At 35.2% G+C, this 24,036-nt stretch overlaps 1 protein-coding gene across 1 annotated transcript; it reads left to right on the forward strand.

Moving 5' to 3' along the window:
* Positions 1–544: 544 nt before the first annotated feature.
* clcn6 (chloride channel 6) lies at positions 545–19,478 on the forward strand. The gene is made up of 23 exons (XM_059503070.1): positions 545–683; positions 1,374–1,433; positions 1,550–1,615; positions 1,700–1,765; positions 4,109–4,175; positions 4,263–4,369; positions 5,716–5,842; positions 6,076–6,143; positions 6,327–6,385; positions 8,283–8,415; positions 8,516–8,629; positions 9,376–9,542; positions 9,622–9,736; positions 11,214–11,343; positions 12,197–12,350; positions 13,563–13,719; positions 14,525–14,631; positions 14,828–15,014; positions 15,905–16,062; positions 16,737–16,893; positions 17,350–17,457; positions 17,641–17,766; positions 18,500–19,478. The coding sequence occupies exons 1-23, from the start codon at positions 606–608 to the stop codon at positions 18,578–18,580; spliced, it is 2,592 nt and encodes an 863-aa protein (XP_059359053.1). The 5' UTR covers positions 545–605; the 3' UTR covers positions 18,581–19,478.
* Positions 19,479–24,036: the final 4,558 nt, after the last annotated feature.

Genomic DNA, 24,036 nt, shown 5'->3' on the forward strand with positions numbered 1-24,036 from the left:
TCCAAGCACCCCCAACACATACACACCCCCATCCCCCACAATGACGCCTTGTAAAAACATAATAAAAGAGTCGAAATTATGACATAAAACGTCAAAATGAGATATCCACTCATAAAATAAGTCATATAGTTATGACGCAAAAATCGAAATTATGACAAAATGTAGAAACAATTAGATAAAGTCATAATCACGATATATATATATTAGATAATTGGCATATCAATGTCATATTATGTCATAATTTTGACCTTTTGTCCTTTTTTTTTGACCTTTTATACCTCTGACTAACGTTTCATCGCATTTCTTGATCTCATAGTATCTCAGAGTTTAGACATTTTATGTTTTGTTGATTTAATAAAGCAGTTATATTATGTGTGTGTGTGTGTTTGTGTGTGTGGCGGAAATTACCTATATCACTAGTATACATATCACAGATTTGGTTTTCGGTTGCATACAAAGACGACAGAAATATTCCCTTGGTATGTGCTTTGTTTGCTCTGATACAGACATCATTTTGCGCCTGCGTTAAAGCTGCGCAGCTGGTGCGCGCTTGAATGCCTCAGCTGGCCTGTGTGATGGTCATGTGATCAGGCGTGTTGCTGAAGATGATGGCGTGCTGTGGAGGCTGTTTGTGTTGTCAGTGCTGCTGCAATGAAGGCGAAACAAGAACACCAGAGGAGCTGGTATAAACTATTTTATTCGTCTGATCTGTTTCCTAACGCAAAATGCCTTGTTGAATGAAACATTAGTTTAATCTGATGCTGTAAACTATGCTTCTTCTGCTGTTCTCCTCCCAAATTGACTGTAAACTGCCTGATGTGAATCAAGTGTACATTAGCAATGAGTTTAGCAATCAAACCAAGTCTGCTGAGAGCAGTAAAACTCAACAAGCTACAGAATTCATTTGCATTATCAGTGAACATGAAAGTGAAAACGTGTGCTCTATCTAGTGTGCTCCCTATCTAGACGACATGAAGCAAGACAACATATCATTAGGGCGTCATATCACTAAATCATTGTCTACAGCTCACCAGGTTATGAGAGACACTGTCTGTATTCCTTGATATGATAATCAACCTGATTTAATACTGTTGATGTGTTCTGTATGGCTGTAACATATTGCTGTATGTAAAATATGGCTGTACAAATGCTAATATTGCAGACAAATCTTTTGCATCAGTCATTATTCTAGGTATAATAAAGTGAAATGTCAGAAATGTGCTCAGAAACAGTCAATCCATTGTTTAGAGTCGATCCAGAACCTCTGTTCATTTTGAGGACTGAGGTCCCAGTCTTGGAAACCATTAGATTAGGGTTTCACTTTTTTTTCTGAACATGTTAACCTGATTTCATTGCTGCCTTTTGCTTGTTAGACCATACTTGGTGAAACCAGAGAAGACGAGGATGAAATATTGCCGAGAAAAGACTATGAGGTTAGTGAATAATGGACACAACAGATTATGCTTCCAATAAAAGCAAAACGTTTGTTTGTCTCTAACGGATATGTTTAATAAATATGAATGCTGCATGTTTTATTCATGCATTTCAGAGTTTGGATTATGACCGGTGCATTAATGAGCCATTCCTGGAGGTTTTGGAGGGGTTGGATAATAAGGTAAATGTGTAATGTCTTCATTTATTATATTCATATGATTACATGTCCCTGTTTACCTAGAGTATTATCTCATTTCTCTTACAGAGAGCCAGAAAGTATGAAGCGATAAAATGGATTTTGGTTTTTGCAATTGGAGTATCAACAGGACTGGTAAGTTTTGGGGTGGTTTATTATATTTATTTATTTTATTTTTATTATATTTATTTATTTTATGGTCAACAAGCAAAATTCCATTTGCATCATTCTGCACAGGAAAGCATGAGACTTAAAGGTACATACATACAATTGTACATATGCATAACCATACAAAATAAAATAATTACAAAATCAAAAACAAAAAAAGATATTTATACTCTTGACCAAAAAGGTGTAGGCTGAAGCTAAAGCTTATTATGCCTACCCTTAACTCCACACAAGCAACACTAATTTACATTAATTTAATATGACAATATACGATATTCTCAATGTGTTATTTAGAAGAACATGTATTAATATTATTATTAACATCACTACTACTAACATTAACATTATCATCACTATTCAGTATATCTTTTCATTACCAATCCTTTAAAAAGTATTTTAAACTGTGTTAATGAACTACCCTTTTTTAACTCATCAGGGAAGCTATTCCAAAGCTGAACACCTTTATTTGATGGGCAGTTTCTTCTAAATTGGTTCTACAATATGGTATATTAAAACATATATGTCCCTCTAAGGTCGTAATTACTGTCTCTCAAGCTGAACATAGCTTGCAAGAACTGAGGGAAGGTATGTTGTCTTGCCTTATACACAAGTTTAGCAGTATACAAATCTCCCAAGTCATAGAATTTTAATGTTTTCAACTGGGTAACGAAGGATTCGTTGGGGTATTATATGGAGAATGTGTAATTATTCTGATGACCTTTTTTTGTAGTAGAAAAACTGGGGTAGTTCTAGATTTATATGTATTTCCCCAGATTTCTATTCCATATGTTAAATATGGAGTGATGAGAGAACTGTAAAATATATATATATATATATATATATATATATATATATATATATATATATATATATATATAATGCACTTTTGTTCAAAATATATTGCAATTTTATAAAAAATGTTTTTTGATATTTTCTTTTGAACATTTTGTATATGGTATGTCAATGTCAATGTCACCTTTATTTATATAGCGCTTTAAACAAAATACATTGCGTCAAAGCAACTGAACAACATTCATTAGGAAAACAGTGTCAATAATGCAAAAATGATAGTTAAAGGCAGTTCATCATTGGATTCAGTTATGTCATCTCTGTCCAATGTCCATGCCATTTTATGATCTGTAATCACTCCTAAAAACTTAATGTAATTAACTCTTTCTAACATAATACTGTCAATTTTAATTTTAATATAATTTTCTATCAATTTATTAAATACCATGAATTTTGTTTTAGATAAATTCAAAGTTAATTTATTTGAGTCAAACCAGCTCTTTCGTTTATACAGTTCTCTCTCCACTACCATAACCAACTCTTCCAGACTTTGACCTGAGTAATAAACATTGGTGTTGGCAGCAAACAATACATAATTGAGTACATCAGACACCTTACAAATGTCATTAATATAGAGCAAAAATAACTTAGGTCCCAACACAGAGCCTTGCGGAACTCCACAACTTATTCTCTGCAATTTAGAATCTTCACCATTTATGTGTACATACTGAAGCCTATCTGTTAAGTAATTTTCATCCCAAGAATGTGCTATCCCCTTTAAACCACACTATTGCAATTTATGTAATAAGATATTGTGATCTATTGTGTTGAAGGCTTTCTGTAAATCTAAAAAAAAAATCCAACTGTGTACTGTTTTTTTTTTTATTTATTGCTTGTGTAATATCTTCAACTAAATTAATAACTAACTGCCATTGTTGTGGACCTATGTGCTCTAAAACCAAATTGTTGTACTGTTAAAATATTATTTAATTCTATACATTTATACTCCATTGGATAATAAGATTTATAGAAAAATATAGATCTCACTACTTGATTTGGCTGAAACGTCACTGGGATACAATAAAAGAACAATATGAGAAAACACGAACAAATGTCTTTGTTTTCAGATGCAAGATCTTAAAAGGTTGCAATAAATCGATCGGTTTGAAGTCACTTATATCAATTCAAAGTGCCTGGCTTTCTGTTGGAAACATTTTGTGTCCGCAATATTAACATTGGTATTCTTTTGATATTATTTAGCGTTTACATTTAGTACATACAAATGCTATGGTAAATCTATATTAAAGATATATTTAAGTTTAGTTTTAAATATATTTACAATTCAAACATTTCACCCACCCAAAAATAATTAATTAAATAATTATATTAAATTATATAAATATCATTATAGAAAATCGAGATATTTTTTTTTAGGTAAATTACTGGTCATTTGTTTGAGTTTCACCTCCCTATAATTCCTGTGGTCTAATTATTATGCACAAATCATTTTTTTCTTTTCAGACTGGCCTGTTTGTTGATTTCTTCTTGCGGCTCTTCACTCAGCTGAAGTTGAGCTTGGTTGGACAATGTATCCTTTCTGCTCAGTGCTGCGTTGTGTTCTGGTTTGTGTAATTTTGCACTATTTGGTGAGTGGAGTCCCTGACGTGTGTTTCAGCTGTGGAGGAATGCAGTGAGAACGGCTGTCTGGCTCTCTCTTTACTGGAGCTGCTGGCTCTCAATATGATGTTCGTGTTCATCTCCAGCGTTCTGGTGCTCATTGAGGTAAGAACTTCTCAGGCTAATATTTTCAAGAATAGTAAATTATCTTTTTTTATTTTTTTTTATAATCTCTTATCCACACCAATGCAGCCTATATTGAATGCAAATACAGTAATATTCAATTTGAATAATTTAAAATGTTTATTGAGCAGCATATTAGAATGATTTCTGAAGGATCATGTGACAGCTTTACATCACAGGAATAATTTACATTATAATATATATTAAAGTAGTTATTTTTACATTGTAAAGAAAAAAAGAAAAAAAATCAAGAAATCGTAATAATGCCACACTTTTAACTGTGTGTGTGTGTTTGTATGTACACAACGGGTCAAAAGTTTGGAATCAGAATGATTTTTAATGTTTTTTACAGGAGTTTCTTCTGCTCATCAAGGCTGCATTTATTTGATAAAAAATACTGGAACATGTAATATTGTGAAAAATTATTATGATGTAAATTAATGTTTTTCTTTTTTAATATACATTAATTTATTCCTGTGATGTGCAGCTGTATTTTCAGCATCATTCCTCCAGTCTTCAGTGTCACATGATCTTCAGAAATCATCATCATTTCAGTGTTGAAACTGCTGCTTCATATTGTTTTTGAAACCTGAGATTAGTTTTCTTTTTTTCAGGATTCTGTGATGAATAAAAAGTTAAAAAGAAGAGCATTTATGTTAGAATAGAAATCTTTTTCTAACAATATACACTACCGTTCCAAAGTTTGGGGTCAGTACATTTTAATTTTCTATTTTATTTTAAGGAAACTAAAACTTTTATTCCACATTGATGTGTTAAATTGTTAAGAAGTGATAGCAAAGATTTATATTGTGATTTATATTTGAATAAATTATTTTCTTTTTTACTTTTTATTAATCAAAGAATCCTGAAAAAAGTATTGCAGTTTCCAAAAGAAATAATTGGCAGCACAGCTGTTACCAACACTGATAATTCACAGAATAAATAAGCATATCAGAAATATTTTTTGATAAGTATCATGATACACTTTTTATTGGAGTAATGGCTGATGGAAATGTATCTTTGCATCACAGAAATAAATTAAATTTTAAAGGATATTACAATAGAAACCTTTATTTTATATTGTAATAACATTTTGCAAGATTACGTTTTTTTTTTGGTTTTTTTTTGATCAAATAAATGCAGCCTTGATGAGCATAAGAGAAAATATTACAAGTCTTACTGATCCCTAACTTTTGACCGGTAGTATATGTCTGAGATACTTTAACATAATATCAAAAATGCATGTTATACTTTAAAAACAAAGCCAAATTATTAATTGTACACTGGTTTGTGTGTGTAGTATACAATCTGTTTCTTCTGTGTCATAGCCTGTTGCAGCTGGGTCTGGTATCCCAGAAATTAAAAGTTACCTGAACGGAGTAAAGATTCCCGGCATTGTGCGGCTGCGGACCTTCATCTGTAAGGTCACCGGAGTCCTGTTCGCTGTCGCTGCAGGTAATGATGAGGAAAACAGTCTGTATCTGCACAGACAAAGGTTAAAATCAAATCTGGCTCTGTGCTGTAGGAGACTATCGGTGGTGATTGCAGCTTTTCAATTCAGATCTTGAAGGAAAAAATGTGTAAACTGACCTTATTCCGGTAACGTTGATCAGAGCCATGCAGCCAAATGACAATGGTGTGTCTTTTTGAAGTCGTCTCATGCTGATTCAGTATTGTTTGTGTTTCAGGATTGTTTGTGGGTAAAGAGGGACCCATGATTCACAGTGGAGCGATCGTGGGAGCAGGACTTCCTCAGGTACTCCTCCACATGCTCATGTTGAACCATATAATAAACTAAGCACTGCTTTGACTTATCTTTAACCGTTCTTCCATTCAAAATCATTGAGCATGAGAATATTTCTGATGATTTTGTGTACCGGATGTAACTGGGTGATTCATTCATGCATTATTTTGAATGCATGCTTGTCTCTCTGGTTAGTTTCAGAGCATCACCTTCAAGAAGATCCGCTTTCACTTTCCCTATTTCCGCAGTGACAGGTGAGCACTACAACACAACAAGCACTGAATCATTCATTACACTGCACAGAATACATGTAAAGCTTCAAGTGGCCATCAAACCTATTTCACTTTCGTAATGTGGTGTATTCAACAAGAAAAATAGGGATTGATAATTTAATGTTATGAAAGTCTGATGAAATCAATAATGAACAAATAAGCCTGAACCTTGAGTTGAGACTTAAACACCTTGTGCATGGCATATACAGGTCCTTCTCAAAAAATTAGCATATTGTGATAAAGTTCATTATTTTCCATAATGTAATGATAAAAATTAAACTTTCATATATTTTAGATTCATTGCGAACCAACTGAAATATTTCAGGTCTTTTATTGTTTTAATACTGATGATTTTGGCATACAGCTCATGAAAACTCATGAAAACCCAAAATGCCTGTCTCAAAAAATTAGCATATTTCATCCGACCAATAAAAGAAAAGTGTTTTTAATACAAAGAAAGGCAACCTTCAAATAATTATGTTCAGTTATGCACTCAATACTTGGTCGGGAATCCTTTTGCAGAAATGACTGCTTCAGTGCGGCGTGGCATGGAGGCAATCAGCCTGTGGCACTGCTGAGGTGTTATGGAGGCCCAGGATGCTTCGATAGCAGCCTTAAGCTCATCCAGAGTGTTGGGTCTTGCGTCTCTCAACTTTCTCTTCACAATATCCCACAGATTCTCTATGGGGTTCAGGTCAGGAGAGTTGGCAGGCCAACTGAGCACAGTAATACCATGGTCAGTAAACCATTTACCAGTGGTTTTGGCACTGTGAGCAGGTGCCAGGTCGTGCTGAAAAACGAAATCTTCATCTCCATAAAGCTTTTCAGCAGATGGAAGCATGAAGTGCTCCAAAATCTCCTGATAACTAGCTGCATTGACCCTACCCTTGATAAAACACAGTGGACCAACACCAGCAGCTGACATGGCACCCCAGACCATCACTGACTGTGGGTACTTGACACTGGACTTCAGACATTTTGGCATTTCCTTCTCCCCAGTCTTCCTCCAGACTCTGGCACCTTGATTTCCGAATGACATGCAAAATTTGCTTTCATCTGAAAAAAGTACTTTGGACCACTGAGCAACAGTCCAGTGCTGCTTCTCTGTAGCCCAGGTCAGGCGCTTCTGCTGCTGTTTCTGGTTCAAAAGTGGCTTGACCTGGGGAATGCGGCACCTGTAGCCCATTTCCTGCACACGCCTGTGCACGGTGGCTCTGGATGTTTCTACTCCAGACTCAGTCCACTGCTTCCGCAGGTCCCCAAAGGTCTGGAATCGGTCCTTCTCCACAATCTTCCTCAGGGTCCGGTCACCTCTTCTCGTTGTGCAGCGTTTTTTGCCACACTTTTTCCTTCCCACAGACTTCCCACTGAGGTGCCTTGATACAGCACTCTGGGAACAGCCTATTTGTTCAGAAATTTCTTTCTGTGTCTTACCCTCTTGCTTGAGGGTGTCAATGATGGCCTTCTGGACAGCAGTCAGGTCGGCAGTCTTACCCATGATTGCGGTTTTGAGTAATGAACCAGGCTGGGAGTTTTTAAAAGCCTCAGGAATCTTTTGCAGGTGTTTAGAGTTAATTAGTTGATTCAGATGATTAGGTTAATAGCTTGTTTAGAGAACCTTTTCATGATATGCTAATTTTTTGAGACAGGCATTTTGGGTTTTCATGAGCTGTATGCCAAAATCGTCAGTATTAAAACAATAAAAGACCTGAAATATTTTAGTTGGTGTGCACTGAATCTAAAATATATGAAAGTTTAATTTTTATCATTACATTATGGAAAATAATGAACTTTATCACAATATGCTAATTTTTTGAGGAAGACCTGTATATGGCACAGATCTATTGCTCCTATAACGGCTCATGTTATCTGTGTTCAGGGACAAGAGGGATTTCGTGTCGGCGGGTGCGGCGGCTGGAGTCGCGGCTGCCTTCGGGGCACCTATAGGGGGCACCCTCTTCAGTCTGGAGGAGGGGTCGTCCTTCTGGAACCAGGCCCTCACATGGAAAGTGGTATGTGGATATATTATGTAGGGTGTTGGTCAAGTAAAATCTGGATGTGCTGAGAAAGTTCAGTTTATAATTCTCTCTCTGTCTCTCTTCTGTCTTATAGTTGTTCTGCTCCATGTCTGCCACTTTTACACTCAACTTCTTTCGTTCTGGGATCAACTTCAGTAAATGGGGCTCATTCCAGCTGCCTGGCCTGCTCAACTTTGGAGAGTTTAAGGTAAAAAAACTACAGAAATACAGTACATCAAAGCCCTTTATTATATGCGTTCACGTTGCATCGGTGTGCAAATTAGGTGATAATATGGAAATAATGCTGTAATGTCCTCTTTTACATCATTTCCTTTCATGACCCCTTCATTTTTCATGTAACCATTTACTTTTAGGAGATGCTTTTATCCAAAGCCACTTACAAATTAGGAAAATAGAAGCAATTTAACCAATGAAAGGTCAACAATATGCAAGTGCTGACAGGTTCTAGTTCGTCTAACACCGTATACATGGATAAAAAAAATAAAAATAATAATAGAATAAAGTTAGAAAAGAAAGTGCTAGCATTAGTTCTCTTCTACACTTACTAATACTATATTTTCTACTCTTATTGTCAATGATTCACTATCAAGGCATTATTTTCAAATAAAAGTCTCTATCAAATTGTATAAAATTATTTATATATATATATATCTATATATGTGTGTATATACTGTGTGTGTGTGTGTGTGTGTGTGTGTATATATATATATATATATATATATATATATATATATATAATATATGAAAATGCAGTTTATTCATTATTATTGTAGCTTTCTATTATAGATAATGCAACCTTTTTTTACAATAAATAGTTAAAGCTGCAATATAAAGTTATGTGATACATTACCCTGATAATAAAATCCAGGAATTATTGAGGGGGGGGTCAATCAGGTGTGATCTCAACTTCTTCTTTTTCTTTGCTTTCTGCAGTGTGTAGACGGAGATAAGACGTGTCATCTGTGGACGGCAGTAGATTTGGCGTTTTTTGTGTTGATGGGGGTGGCGGGAGGTTTGCTCGGCGCTCTCTTCAACTGCATCAACAAACGCCTCGCGAAATACCGCATGAGAAACGTTCACCCCAAAGCAAGATTCATCAGGTACCTGAGAGAGATCTCTGTTGTGGAGAACCGGTCCGCTCTGATGAGGGGTCTGACGCTGTGTTTATGTGACTGGCAGGGTGCTGGAGAGTCTGCTGGTGTGTATGGTGACCACACTCCTGATCTTCCTGGCCTCCGTGACTCTGGGGGAGTGTCGAGATTTAGTCTCCTCCAGCAACAACACGTCAACACAGGTCAGTCTCAGACCAGCTTCCTTCCTCGCGTTTAACTTCTTTCCTTTATCTCTATATTTCTCGGTTTCCCTATTTTGCTATGTATGTTTTCAATGTGCTGATAGTCAGAAGTTTGACTTTGTGAGTCTACATCAGTACAGTCTGGTTCTCTTCGTAGCTCAATAAGGCCAAGAACAGCTCAGTTATACAGGAAAAGACCACTTGATTCGATCATAGTTAGTTTCTTTTAGATGTCATTTAAAGGTGGGTTACTGGGCATTGGGTAGCAATGATACTGAGTTAAGTTTCACAGATGTTAAGTGAATCAAGTACAGATGAAGACATCATCATAAGTAAATATAACTTGCTGAGATGAAATAACAGTAGCAAGTTGATATATACAGTACAGACCAAAAGTTTGGAAACATTAATATTTTTTATTGTTTTTGAAAGAAGTTTCTTCTGCTCATCAAGCCTGCATTTATTTGATCAAAAATACAGAAAAAACAGTAATATTGTGAAATATTATTACAATTTAAAATAATAGTTTTCTATTTGAATATACTTTAAAAAAAAAAATTTATTCCTGTGATGCAAAGCTGAATTTTCAGCATCATTACTCCAGCGTCAGTGTCACATGTAACATCCGGTCGATCACATGATCATTTAGAAATCATTCTAATATTCTGATTTATTATGAGTGTTGGAAACAGTTCTGCTGTCTAATATATTTGATGAATAAAAGGTTAAAAAGAACTGCATTTATTCAAAAAAAAAAAAAAATATAATAATATATTTTCTTTACTATCACTTTTTATCAATTTAACACATCCTTGCTGCATAAAAGTATTGATTTTATTTAAAAAGAAAGAAACAATTTTACTGACCCCAAATTACCGACCAGTAGTGTATATTATTACAAAATATTTATATTTAAAAAACATAGCTTCTTTTTTTTTTTTTTTTTTTATTCATCAAAGTATCCTGAAAAAAGTATCACATGTTCTGAAAAAAAATTAAGCAGCAGAACTCTTTCCAACTTTGATAATGAATCATCATATTAGAATGATTTCTAAAGGATCATGTGATAATGATCCTAAAAATTCAGCTTTGCATCACAGAAATAAATGATAATTGAAAGTATAATAAATTTAAAAACATTATTTTAAGTTGTAATAATATTTCACAATATTGCGTTTTTTTTCTCTGTATTTTTGATCAAACAAATGCAGGCTTGATGAGCAGAAGAAACTTCTTTCAAAAACATTAAAAATAGTAATGTTTCCAAACTTGTGGTCTGTACTGTATGTTTATATATATATATATATATATATAGGAAATACACGCATGTAAATAGTTTGTTATATAGGTATACAAGAGATGCATCCTGGTCCACACTGCAGCTTATTCTCATAAAATTAGAACTTGCCATCGCGAGAAAATTGTACTTTTTGTGTGCAGTGTGCATCAGACAGTGCAGTAATGGTTTGTTGTGTAGGGGTCAGTAAATGAGGAGGTGAACTCAACCATACGACGCTTCTTCTGCTACAACAACACTTATAATGACATGGCAACCCTGTTCTTCAACCCTCAAGAGGTGGCAATCCACCAGCTCTTCCACCAGAACGGTTTGTGTTGATTCACACATGATATATTCACACACATATTCTGCTTTTGTTGAGTTTACTGCCCCCTTTTCTGCTGCATCTTAGGTTCTTCGTAGACATTTCAGAAAATATAGCTCTATGCCTTAAACTTTACCCCAAAAAACGAAATTGTCCTTTTCTAACTTGAGTCTGTGTTAGAGCCTCATGATTGTTCTGAAAACCATGATCGCGTTATTAACTGTGGTCAGTATCGAAATCACATGAGTTTGGAAACATCATGCATGCATTATTTAGTTTAACGGTGGATTTTCTTTGAGCTTCAAATGTACACTGCTGTTCAAAAGTTTGGGATCAGTAAGATTTTGAATGTTTTAAAGAAATCTCTCAAGAAGTCTCTCTCTCATCAAGACTGCATTCGTTTGATTAATAAAAGCCTAATATTGTGAAATAATTTTGGAATTTAAAATAACTTTCCTATTTTTCTTATTTTATCTAATTTTGCTTTTTTTTCTTTTGATGTAAAATGTAATTCATTCCTATGAGTCAAAGCTGTATTTTCAGCATCATTCCTCCAGTCTTCAGTGTCACATGATCCTTCAGAAATCATTCTTGATGAACATAACAGACCACACTGATCCCAAACTTCTGAACAACAATAACTTAAAAAGAAAAATATAAAAAATTCAGGTAAACACACACACACGCATTAAATGAGATCAACTGCAGTGCTCTACAGTTAAAATAATAGTTTGATTAAACCACATGCCTGTGCGTCTATGGTGCTGTTCTCTGTAGAAGTGCGTATCACTACACCTCTTTATTTTCTAATCTTTTTCTGTCTCTTTCTCCCTCCTTTGTCTGGTTTTGTCGACAGCTACCTTCAGTCCCGTCACCCTCTCGCTGTTCTTTGTGCTGTATTTTGTTCTGAGCTGTTGGACATACGGTGTGTCGGTCCCCAGTGGTCTGTTCGTCCCGTCTCTTCTCTGTGGAGCTTCACTCGGGCGCCTAGTGGCCAATGTCCTCAAGATGTAAGATTCTTGTTTACAATCTCTTAAGTAGGGCTGTCGCGATAACCGCAATATTGTAATACCGCGCTATTGACAAGCAAACCGCAGAGGAAAGATAGCAACCGCAGAAACCGCGGCAACCGCAGTGTTTTTTTTTTTATGACGCTGTGGCCTTCATGTTTTTTCAATTTGTCACTGTGCATTCAATGTTAAATAAATTAATGAAACAACAAGGTTACGACTGTAATTTTCTCGTGAGCCGTTGTAGCTTTATGGTGCTTCGTTTGTTTTGAATAGGCCGACTGAAACGATGGGAGGCGCTCGCTCTCGTCCCAAAACCTAATGTCACGTCGCCAGTTTGGGAACATTTTGGCTTTCAACCCAATGAAAAGGGCGAGCCAGCGACTATAAATGAGCCAATATGCAAAATTTGCTGCAAAAAGGTTCCTGTGACACGGCAATACATCTAATTTGAGGTCATCGGGATATTCTAACGGTTAACGTGAAAAACGCTTAACGTGGTTTAATGTACCAATACAGTGATATTAACAGACCAAACTCACTAAAAATAATATTAATAAAGTATACTATCTACAAAAAAATCAGATGATCCCTGAATATGAATTCAACGCGTCTAATAACACGTTAAGCCTTTTCCTCCCATAGAAAACCATCATAAGGCTTAACGTGTTATTAAACGACTGGCATTCATATTCAGGGCTCACACGCTATCTGCTTGAGGAGTGCATCGACACCAACACGAATCCACTGTCCTGGTGGACCAGTGGTGGCGCGATAATCAGATTAGATTTCCGCTGCTGTCGCGCGCACAAATACATGTGTAATACATGTTAGAACTCTTTGATTTATTTAAAAAATATTTTTATTGGAAAACGCATGTTCTTGTTGCTGTTTGGCATTTAACAATAAACAAAAAATTTTAAAACGTGTCTCTCTGTCAGGTAAAAAAACAACAATATATGCTACGTAACTCAACGATAGAGCTTTGTATGCAGCAAAATCAGGATAAATTAGGTATGTAAAAAAATAAACGGCGGTAATACCGCATATCGCGCTATTGAGCCACCCATAATAACAGCAGGGGAAATTTCTTAACCGCGACAGCCCTACTCTTAAGAAGTACCAAGGGCATCTGTTGGAACAGGACACACGTATTTACTGTCTTATGCATCATAATTTCTTAGCCTACATTTATGTTGTTTTTAATTGCAGTAACTTCCACATGCAAATATATTCGGGGACCTTTGCCTTGATTGGAGCAGCTGCCTTTCTAGGAGGCGTGGTCCGAATGACCATCAGCCTGACAGTCATCTTGATTGAATCCACAAATGAGATCACATACGGACTTCCCATTATGATAACACTGATGGTAGGAAAACAAATTCACAAATCATCTTATGATATCTGTTTTTTTTTTTGTATGGGAGATAATAATAATAACTACAGTTATTTTAAGAAGTGCAGGGCAACGATTAATCATGATTATGTATATATAAATACATGTATGTGTGTGAAAAATGCTATGTTTATTTATATATTAAATATATGTATCAGTTCTGTCAAACAATTAATTGTGATTTAAAAAGTTTGTTTACACCATATATGTGTGTGTGTACTGTGCATATATATTATGTGTATGTAAATACATACACATGCATTTTATATATTTAAGGAAAATGTTACGTTTGTATACAAAATGTATTTATATATAAAATAAATCATATGAATATAAATATACATGTAAATGTATTTTTTTCTCAGAATATATCGGTGTATGCATGTGTATTTACACGTAATGAATATACACAGTACACACACGTATATTATTTAAACAGAAACTTTTAATTTGGATGTGATTAATCGAGATTAATCTTTGACAGCACTACATAATTATATTAATATACATATATACATGTAAATATTGTCTAAATATATGCTGTATGTGCGTGTCTTTATATATACATAATAAATATACACAGTACACACACACACATTATATAAACTTTTATTTTGGATGCAATTAGTCGGGATTTATCTTTGCCAAGCACAAATTTTAATTAGATCAGACTGCATCCTTTATGAATGTCCTCCTAATATAGCATAATTATAATTTAATGACGTATCAAAATACAGATTCAATGTACACTACTTACTGGCATTGTGTGTTTTGTCAGGTGGCCAAGTGGACAGGAGATTTCTTTAATAAGGGAATATATGATATTCATATTCACCTGAAGGGCGTCCCACTGCTGGAGTGGGAAACTGAGGTCGAGATGGACAAGTGAGATTTTATGTGCCACACAAGTGTTTAAATAATAAAAGTTATACTTCAAATGTCTCTGTTTCATAGCATTATTTGTCATCTAATGCAAGTTCTTTATAAATGCATATTTTGATATATAATGCAATGATATCCATACTTTAATACTGTAGTTCTTGTATTTTGTACCACTCATTTCTCTTGATCTGTCTTTTAGATTAACGGCCAGTGACATCATGGAGCCCAACCTGACGTACGTGTATCCTCACACCCGTATCCAGTCTCTGGTCAGCATCCTGAGGACCACGGTCTATCACGCGTTCCCCGTCGTCACCGAGAACAGAGACAATGAGAAGGAGTTCATGAAGGGCAACATCCTCATAAGCAACAATATCAGATTTAAGGTACAACATGAGGTCAGCAGTTGTAGCGGTATTGAACTACAGCGTTGTGACCACAAGATGGTGCAGATGCTCTTCTGTTCTTAAACGTCTCACTCGGAAGTGCAGAAAGGATTTTATTAGATTTATTTGATACAACGATCTTATACTTTAAGGAGAGATGGAATATCACTTCTGAGTGATCAAACGTGTGTGTGTGTGTGTGTGTGTGTGTGTGTGTGTGGATGATAAAAAGGACTGGAGGGTGGCTGTTTTGACTTAAACTAATGCAACTACAAGTTTGTTCTCAAAATGAATTTTACAAATAGCACCACACAATGGATTAAAAGCAAAAGCTTGTAACTTGTTCAAAATCCTTTGTTCGTTCATCAAAAGTATCTATTGACTTTTGTGTTGTCAATATAAGCGTTTTATCTCAGTGTTTCCTGATGTAAAGCATGGCTACAGTTTTGATGACAATGAGTGGAAAGAGTTCAAAATCAAAGTTAGTTTTCCTCGTTCCTCCCTCTGTCTGAAATTTGCGTGATTGGACTGACAGTTTTAATAACGGCCCCGAGTATGACTTCAAAGTGGACTTAATAAATGTCCCTGAAGTTACTGTGCAAATAAAAAAAAGTTAACATAAATAATACATCTTCATTAATGCGTAATAACTTTCTCTACCTCTAAAGTTTAATCCTCTCTCCGCTTTCAAATTCCAATCGGTTGATCAAGTTCTACATTGTTTTAGTGTGAATATTCATGTTGTCTTTAAAATGTTTAGAAACTAAATAGATGTATTAAACCCTTCCATGTATTCATTTATGTTTGTTTGAACCCTATAGCATGTCTTTTTGTTTCTGTCCAAAAAATAAATAAACAACAGTTTCTGTCTGACGTTTCCTGTCCTTCAGAAAAGCAGCGTGTTGACGCGTGCCGGGGAGCAGAGGCGGAGGTGTCAGTCCATGAAATCATACCCGTCTAGTGAGCTGCGTAACGTGTGTGACGAGCAGACCGCTGTGGAGCCGGCCGAGGAAGGCCAGGACATCCTTCAGCAGATGCTGGAGAGGAGGTCTGTCGGCTCCTGCTGAAAACCATCCATCGGCTGATGTTACACAAGATCTTTACTCCACATTCTGTACTTCTGTAGCATTTATAGCTCCTATAGTCATTTTATTCAAGAAAAACGGTGCTTAGCGACACAGTAACTGAGTGTAGTTGGACATTTACTCCTTTAAGATTTTCAGTAACACTTTAGAACAGGTATCACTTGTTAACTATTAACTACGACATTTCTTTCAATAAATTGTTAATTTGCTCCGTATTAATAGTTAGAAAGGTAGTTGTTAGGTTTAGGTATTGGGTAAGATTAGAGATGTAGAAGAAGGCATTAATATGTGCTTAATTAGCACTAATACATGGCTAATATTCTGGTAATATGCATGATAATGCTAATAAGTGTTACCTATTCTAAAGTGTTACCAGATTTTCATATGTGACCCAGGACCACAGTCATAATAGACAATTTTTTTAAATCTGAAAGTTGAATAAATAAGGTTTCCGTTGATGTATGGTTTGTTCGGATGATGGGACAATATTTGGCCGAGATAGTTATTTGAAAATCTGGAATCTGAGGGTGAAAAAAAAAAAAAAAAAAAAATCCAAGTTTCCTCCACACAGACCAGTTAGCCGAATGTTCAAATCAGTTTTTTTTAATGAGCTGTTATCTGTTGTTGATGTTGGCAGACACGTGCCGTACCCGAACCTGTACCCGGACCAGTCTCCCAGTGAGGAGTGGAGCATGGAGGAGCGGTTTCGGCCGCTCACCTTTCACGGGCTCATCCTGCGCTCGCAGCTCGTCAACCTGCTGATCCGCGGCGTCTGCTACGCTGAAAACCAGTCGGTCGGTCACACTCCTTCATTCTCCTCTCTCCCCTCTTTCTCCTTTCTTTATTTCCCACCTCGGTTTTCCTAATCTTACTCTGTTGGTCTTTTCTCAGGCGGTCAGATCATCCCTGATGGTTATGCCCTATACTTTCTCACTTATACTTGAAAGTGAATATACCATTATACTGATTCCGATTGCTTTTTTAAAAACTGTGTCTGGTTTTATGCGTTTCAGAGTATTTTATTAAAATGTAATCTCCACCGTTTTGTAAATGTAATCAAGACCGTGTGGGCATGGAAGAGTTAACATACTTCCACCAATCAAATCCCACCATGTAAAATCAAGTCCAGTACACTACATTATTCTGCTTCACTCAGAAATACGTCACATTGCTGTGAGCATTAAACAAGAAATGTATTTGATTCCAGAGAGAAAAATAAGTCTTTATAATCTTTTTTTTTGGCTCTGTAGAGCGCCTCACAGCCACGGCTCTCTCATTCAGAGATGACTGAGGATTACCCACGATTCCCTGACATCCACGATCTGGACCTGGCCCTTCTCAGTCCACGCATGATTGTGGTAAAGTCCTCTGACCTCACAGCAGTTATCTGGGATGTGTGGTGCTGGTGTGTAATGGCTGTTAATTGGTGATAATTGTAAGCGTGGAAGTGCTCTTGTTGTGAAGTGATGACAGTTTGTTCGGCGATCTCTCTCAGACATAATTAGACTCGTTTGTCTTCTTTTTTTTTTTTTCTTAAACAGGATGTGACTCCTTACATGAACCCCTGTCCATATACAGTCTCTCCAAATACACGCGTCTCCCAAGTATTCAATCTGTTCAGGACCATGGGACTTCGACACTTACCTGTGGTCAATGCTGTGGGAGAGGTACGTCTAAAACATCTAAATCAAAGCAGTTAGGTTTGCACCTAAATTCAGGAAAGTTTTTTGCAAATTCATAATGAGCTGATTCTTATTCGCAATGAAATCTGATTTGATTTCAGTTAATGATTCGATTTTTGTATTTCAAAGGGCATCGATAGAAATGCTTCTTCTAATGTACAGCATTATTAAAGTTAACTAAAACTTAAACTTAAAACTAAAAAGAAAAAAAAAAGATACTTAAACTTTACCTAAAATAAAAGTATTAATAATAATAATAATAATAATAAAATAAACATTGTATCTTGTTGTACTAAAATAATTTAACCTAAATAAAACATAAAAAACATATACGTTAAATTAAAAACAAAAATTCTACAAAATTACTAAACCTTGAAATAAAATTGAAAAAGTGTAAAAAATAAAATAATTAAAAATACTAATACTGTATCTCAGTGATTATTAAAGTAGCCCTGATTTGTATATGCAAGCAATTTAATGTTCAAATATTATCTATTTTATTAGATTTTACAAAATTGCATTTTTTTAAGCATTGTACATTCTTAAATAATTCATGATTCAATAATCCATGTTTGAAGATTGATGCATATGCATTGGCAGGATTGTAATCGATCCATCCATCCATCTATCCATCTTTCTATCTGTTGGATGCAGCTTTGCAGATTGTTCAAGAATTGCTTCATAAAGTGGAGTTTTGTCATCTGTGTCTCTCTCTCAGATCGTGGGAATAATCACCAGACACAATCTTACCCATGAGTTTTTAGTTGCTAAACTCCGACAGCATTACATCACAATCTAAGACTTGGTGTGCGATCAAGCAGCCGCGCTTGAGTAATGGTGTCCTCGATGGGAGAAGAGCCTGAACCCCTGCTTCACTCGAACCCTAAAGCCATTCCTAGTATCTGCGTGGACCGCTGGAGTTCGGTACCTGACCCGTCCTCACACACACACACACACACTGATGCAGGTGAGGTCCCCTTCATGTGCTCCACTGACCTCACTGTAGCACTTTTCATTTAGTCTCTCTGAGTTTTGAATGTTTTGATAGTGCTCACCATTTCTGTGTATTTCTGAACGTTTGCTTTTACACAAGGACTGATGCAAACCACTGACCACAGTCCCTGGTCAAAGGGGTAAATGTCATGAAAACTGTCAAGAACATGCCTGGTCCATCACCCTAAGATCAAAAGGAAGAAATATTGTTGTTTATTTTTGATTTTTGCTTGAAGAAAGGGCATTTTTAGGACCATTAAGATTTTATGCATGTCATCATCTTCATTGCAGTTAAACATTTTCTCCAAAATATTGTCCTGCCAAAATAAATTTCAGTTGTATTGCCATAATTAATGCTGATTTAAATCAAATCTGTGCATTACTGTAATACATATATTTTATTTTTAAATGTTTAAAAAAAAAATACTGTAATAGAGTAATCAACGTTAAGAAAGTCACTGATATATATCACTTGAATTATGGGGCGTAACTGTAATTCGTTTTTTTGGAGTTAATGCCAAAAGGCAATAAAACATTTAGTTCAATTAGGCTTCATTTACTAAACAAAAATAAACAGAATATTTTATTTTCTTTGATTTGGGGTGAAATGTACGGAAGCCTGTTTGCGCCACTCGACAAAAATGCTAATTGCGACTTTTCATCTCACAATTCTGGGTTTTCCTCGCAATTCTGACTTTATATCTTGCAATTCTGCCTTTATAACATGCGATCGAGAAAAGAAGTCCGAAATTACAAGATGTAAATTCAGTTGCAAGACAAAAAAGTCAGAATTGTGAGATAAAAAATTAAAAGATAATTGTGACCTTTTTTTTAATTCAGTGGCAGAAACGGGCTTCCATAGAAGTGACCTATTTTTATAAGATCTTCCATGCAATTAAGAAAAAGAAAACCATTAAGCCTGTGGCATTGAAGACATATTAGTAGACCCTTTCTAGGACTCAACAATCAGATGTATCTGGTTCTCATATAGTCATGCCATTATGTAAAAAAAAAATGCCTTTTTCTAGTGACACATTTACTCTATTTCGAAATGCAATGTCAAGTTATTCATTTCCAGTGTTTTGGCATTTATTCCAAGTAAAGAATGTTTTAATTGTAATCGTGGCATTAATAATGTTTTTCCCATTCCATTGAAATGCCCTGACGTTCTTGATGTTGTTTTGTCAGGGAAGAAAGTTCTCAGGGTGTGTTTGTAATAATGAGCTAGTCAAACCACCATAAACTCACTGGATTACAGGGATTTCTAATACATATGCTTGTTTTCATAAGATAACATACAGTCATGATATTAGTATATCAACATTACACTGTGGTTTGATTTGAAGGGACTTACAAGAGCAGACTGAATAGTATTAGAAGAACTGATGGCACATTTCTAAACCATACATTCCTGACATAATTTTTGTTTACTGTAATTTTCCTTTTTTATTTATCTTGTCACATACTGTATGCTGCAAAAATGTTTTAATTTATGCTTTAAAATGTTTATATACTGCAGTTTTTGTATTTTGATGTGGAACTATCACGCTTTTATTTGATGTCTTTTAAAGTATGTTTAAGAACCTACTGTTGAGTTTCTTGACTAACAATGTGCTGCAGGTTTGGAGAGCCGACTAAACACCATCCGCCTGTTAAAAAAGCTTCATGAACGATATGCAAATGTTGTGTGAAAATCTTCTGTGATCTCAGTATCCCATTGTGATGTCATACACTATCATTATGGTTTTTCGGGTGATTAATTTAATGCAGTTAAAATAAAACATTTTATTTGCTCATGGCTATAATGTTAAGTATAAATGTATCGGTGCGCACAAACACAATGTGGCTAACAGGCCTTCATCATGGTGTAAACAAATAAATATGCTCAAGTATTTTATATCCAACAGGTTAGTCAGACCTAACTGGTCAAATAAGAGAGGGAAAAACAATCCCAACAGATTTACATCAAACACAATCACCAAAATCAATACTAATGTTACAGTTTGTTTTGTTAGGCTTTTTTTTAGGATTACATGTGTATATACACTATTGAGAGCTATCTGTTCTTACTGTAGGAAAGAGGAGTGTGATGAATAAAGAGTGTCTGCACCTGCTGCTCGGTCGCTCATATTCACACAGGAGCTCGGAGTCTGATTCATTAAGAGTGCGTGGAGTTAAACTCACTCTGACACATGCATACAGACCTCCTAATGTAGGCTGATGTGTCGGACATGGACCAGCACAGATCCCATTTCCACCAGGAAACAAGGCTCTTAAAATGTTGAGAGCTAATCGTGGCATTCCTCGATGGCAAATTAGGACGCGGAAATTATTTTTTTATTCATTTCAGTTCTTCTGTGGTTTTGTACTAGAGATGCACATCATAGTGAATGAGAAAGTCAGTGTGTTCATGGACTATCACAGGTCTCCCATCAGATTCATTGACTGTCACTCACTGACACAGGCTTTTCTTCACAAGCTCTGTGATGTAACACTAGTTCATAAGTGCAGATTTCACTCCATTTGGTCTTTTATTTCACCAGCTGCTTTGTCTAGATTCCAAATTCAAATAAATATTCAAAAAAAGTTGTCATTTATTTTGCTACTTTAAACTAGTCTTAAACTATAAAAAAAGTTTAAATGATGAAAAACTGCTCCTTTCAATATTAATTATATGGAGAAATATCTAACCTCACTATATTACAATTAAATCCTAATCTAATCATGACAAACTATATATCATTGGAAAGGTCTGACTCCTAAATAGATATTTTACCAATCTTTTTTGTTAAACATTATGTAGGAAAAGTAATAGATTAATTTATGACAAGAGTGCACCTTAAAAAACTACATCATAACAGGAGTTCTGACCTTTGTCAAAAAAATAAAATAAAATAAAAGTATTCTTTGTTGCCTTTTTTTCTATCACACTTCAGAAATCATCAGGAATTATATATCACTTGAAAACATAAAATCCCATGAAACCCATTTTAATCTCAAACATTGCATTACCATGAAACTGGTAAATCAAAATCATGTTACAAAATGTGATGAATTATAAAAAATTTTGGTTTGGATCATGCACTTTCAAGTCTGTGTTCAAAATAGTGAGTGACCGCTAACAGGTTAATATTATTTACGTGTTTATATAATGTAGAATGTTATTTATATATGATGTGAAATATATTAATATGACATTTTCAGTTGTGGCATCATTTCCGTCACAATGAACAATATTGCCACAATCATTTTCAAAAGTTAGTGTCTTTCTTTACTATGGGGACAACAGTGTCTGCGAAGAGCATGCTTGAAATTAAAAATCAAATGTGATTTCTGAAGAAGAGAGAGAAAAAAACTAACAAATCATCACTTGAGTTAATCGCAGAGCAAATCCCTCTCAGAAAGACTTTTGTGTAGGGTTTTCAATCAAACTGCAATTTTCTCAAATTATATAAAAAAGTGTGAAAATGTATAAATGCATAATACTCGCAATGCATGTTATATATGTGGGATACATACAATTCTAGCTATGTTCCGATGTTTTTTTTTTTTTCACTGCCAATAAAATAAGTAAAGAAGAATATAATACAAAACAATACAGTATAATTATAGAATATATTCAGACCTTTCAGGCAGAATTCTCCCATGATGCACACAGAGTCTGCTGGGTGTGGGATGTGTTTGTTTATTTAATAAAAGTCAACAGAACCAACCGTGTTCATACTGACTACAGTATGGGGTGATATTCACTCAAATGCAGCTGACCTGAATTGACCACGTACATACTCTGTTACTTTCAGATGGATGAAAAACCCTTTCCTGATAGAGATGAACCCAGTAAGAGTGTAAGAAAGTCTAAGAACGACTGTCTGCCGCCTGGAGGGCGTTTTGCCTATGGTCATACATCAAACCTGCCACTTTATCTCTCAGCGCGGTGTGAATGAACCCCTCAGACTAACAGCAGTCCTCAGCTCCAGCTCTGACACGCTCCTCCTCGTCTAATTCTCACTGGATTCACACCAGGCCCAAGACACCAGTCTCTAACAGTCACGGAGCAGAGGACTGACGTCTCTAATAAGAGCAGCGGTCATTATTCATGCAATCAGGAGCGAGCCCGCTGAGCTTGTGTAATAGGATTAAGGCTGCCATGGCTGGAGTTTTTTAAGGTGTTGATAAGCACCTGCAGCTGTTGGACTCATTATCGGTCAGTGCTGATGTGTCTGTAATGAGTCTGATAATGGCCATTAGAAGAGATGGTGTGGGCGGTAAATGAGTAGATTCCTCATGAATGGGAGAAAGGGCTTAAAGGTGAGCTCATGTGTTAGCCTTGGAGTTATTGAGTTTCGTTTTGAGAAAATCTAAAGCCTCTTAAAATCTGTTCGTATTGTACAAACTGGCATTTTATTTCTAAGTAGGTACAGTTTTGGCTTGTGACAAGAGGAAAAACAGCACAAACAACAAGCAATTCATGTTTTTCTGGGTTTGTTATTCTTCATTAAAAGCAGAATTGCAGTATTACAATCTCATTAACCTCATAAATGAATGCAGAATATGTTAGACATTATTCACGCTCGTGATTTTTGCCATATATTGCATTTCAACAAACTTATTAGCACTCAACTACTTGTATATAATAAATGTATCAAACAAATATAAACCATCAGATAACAAAGCACAACAGGCATTGCAAAATATAGACAAAGTCTTGCTGGTTTAATTTCCATGTTTCAGGACTTGGAACAAAGATTTCCACACAGTTTCCGTTTAACATGCATTTTGTAACCTTTTAAGTTCATCTTTGTTTTCTACTCTAGAAATGTGTTTTCTATGTCAACTATGATTACATACATCCCATTTTATGAGCTCATATTTATACTGCACTGATATTTATACTACAAAAGGCCCAATGTAATTATATTATAACATATGAAAGCCCGATGTGCTGTTAATATGTTAACATAAATACATTTTCCGTGTTTATTTTTCACAGGTGTTTTTTTTTTCCCTCAAAACATTTTTAAATACAGCTTGTATTGTGTTTTATAGGCAACACTTCAAAATAAGGTTCTGTTAACATGATATCAATGTTATATTTTACATTATTAAAATCAAAAGTTGTATCTGTTAATATAATCTAATGGACATAAGTCAACATGAACTAAAAATGAACAGTTGTATTTTTATTATCTAACTTAAAAAAAATAATAATAATGATTCAATACTGTAATAAATGCATTGCAGTTAATGTGAGATATTTTACTT

Source organism: Carassius carassius, chromosome 21 (assembly GCF_963082965.1).
Source record: "Carassius carassius chromosome 21, fCarCar2.1, whole genome shotgun sequence".
Lineage (NCBI taxonomy): Eukaryota > Metazoa > Chordata > Actinopteri > Cypriniformes > Cyprinidae > Carassius > Carassius carassius.

Excerpts from the sequence above, each read along its gene's own strand:
- clcn6 (XM_059503070.1), top strand. The coding sequence starts at position 606 with ATGATGGCGTGCTGTGGAGGCTGTTTGTGTTGTCAGTGCTGCTGCAAT. Across the intron at positions 11,344-12,196 it reads CCAGCTCTTCCACCAGAACG|CTACCTTCAGTCCCGTCACC; the intron begins GTTTGTGTTGAT and ends TTTTGTCGACAG. Across the intron at positions 17,458-17,640 it reads TCAGTCCACGCATGATTGTG|GATGTGACTCCTTACATGAA; the intron begins GTAAAGTCCTCT and ends TTTCTTAAACAG.